The 1,020-nt window shown below is 49.2% G+C and overlaps 1 protein-coding gene across 1 annotated transcript; it reads right to left on the bottom strand.

Moving 5' to 3' along the window:
• Positions 1–5: 5 nt before the first annotated feature.
• On the bottom strand, positions 6–968 carry LOC105565188. The gene has a single exon (XM_012018576.1). It carries the CDS (start codon positions 966–968, stop codon positions 6–8), a length of 963 nt encoding a protein of 320 aa, XP_011873966.1.
• Between the last annotated feature and the right edge of the window lie 52 nt (positions 969–1,020).

Here is a 1,020-nt window from a genome sequence, read left to right as displayed (position 1 = left end):
CACAGTCAAGTCTCGATGGGTAGTATCGCAATTTTTGACAGTGGTCTAACTACGCTACCCGAGGCCGTCTTGATAGTGGCAGAGCGCGCATTACCTTCAGAGTCCGCATGGACCTGTATTATTCGACCTAGCAACCAATGTAATGGAGTTAAGCCTTGCTGCTTCAATAGCACTAGTTGGCCCATCTTTAATTGTCGACCCTTATTGATCTTCCACTTCTGGCGCTCCTGTAAAGAGTGTATGTACTCCGTACTCCATCTGCGCCAAAAGTGTTGCCTAAGCTGCTCTATGCGCTGCCATCTTACCAGACGATTCTCGTTAACATCGCATATGTCGCGAGAAGGGAAACTATTCAGAGGGGTGCCAACCAAAAAGTGTCCGGGGCTAAGGTACATCAAGTCATTCGGATCCGTGCTTAACTGCGTTATGGGCCGCGAGTTTAAGACCGCCTCTACCTCGCACAACACGGTCTGCATTTCCTCGAATGTCAATCGCGCTTGACCAACGATTCTACCCAAATGGGTTTTTGCCGATTTAACGGCCGCCTCCCACAGCCCACCGAAATGTGGGGCGTGAGGCGGAATAAACTTCCAGGAAGTTTCCTGCTGCGTAAGAAAGTTCCTGATATCTGGTTGCAAGTCATCGCGCAATAATGCATCGTAGAGATCTCTTAATTGATTTTTAGCCCCCACAAAATTGGTGCCATTGTCGGAATACAAACACGCTGGCTTGCCCCTGCGTGAAACGAAGCGCTTTAGTGCCGCGATGAAGGCGTCGGAAGTCAGGTCGCTCACAAGCTCGATATGAACCGCCTTTGTTGCTAGACAGACGAATATTGCTACGTACGCTTTATTGTGACGAGCATTGCGCCGCTTACCCTCACGCACCAACAACGGCCCGGCGTAATCCATACCGGTGTGATAAAATGGTTTAGAAACGGTTACTCGTCCTGCGGGTAATGAACCCATTATGGTTTCTGAGAGGATCGGCTTGCTTTTAAAACATGTCACGCATTTTTGT

Source organism: Vollenhovia emeryi, unplaced genomic scaffold (genome assembly GCF_000949405.1).
Source record: "Vollenhovia emeryi isolate VEMERY1.0 unplaced genomic scaffold, V.emery_V1.0 DF952174.1, whole genome shotgun sequence".
Taxonomy (NCBI): Eukaryota; Metazoa; Arthropoda; class Insecta; order Hymenoptera; family Formicidae; genus Vollenhovia; species Vollenhovia emeryi.
Note: the sequence above shows the minus strand (reverse complement) of the source record. Positions and strands in the feature narration are given on the sequence as shown.

Excerpts from the sequence above, each read along its gene's own strand:
- LOC105565188 (XM_012018576.1), bottom strand. The coding sequence starts at position 968 with ATGGGTTCATTACCCGCAGGACGAGTAACCGTTTCTAAACCATTTTAT.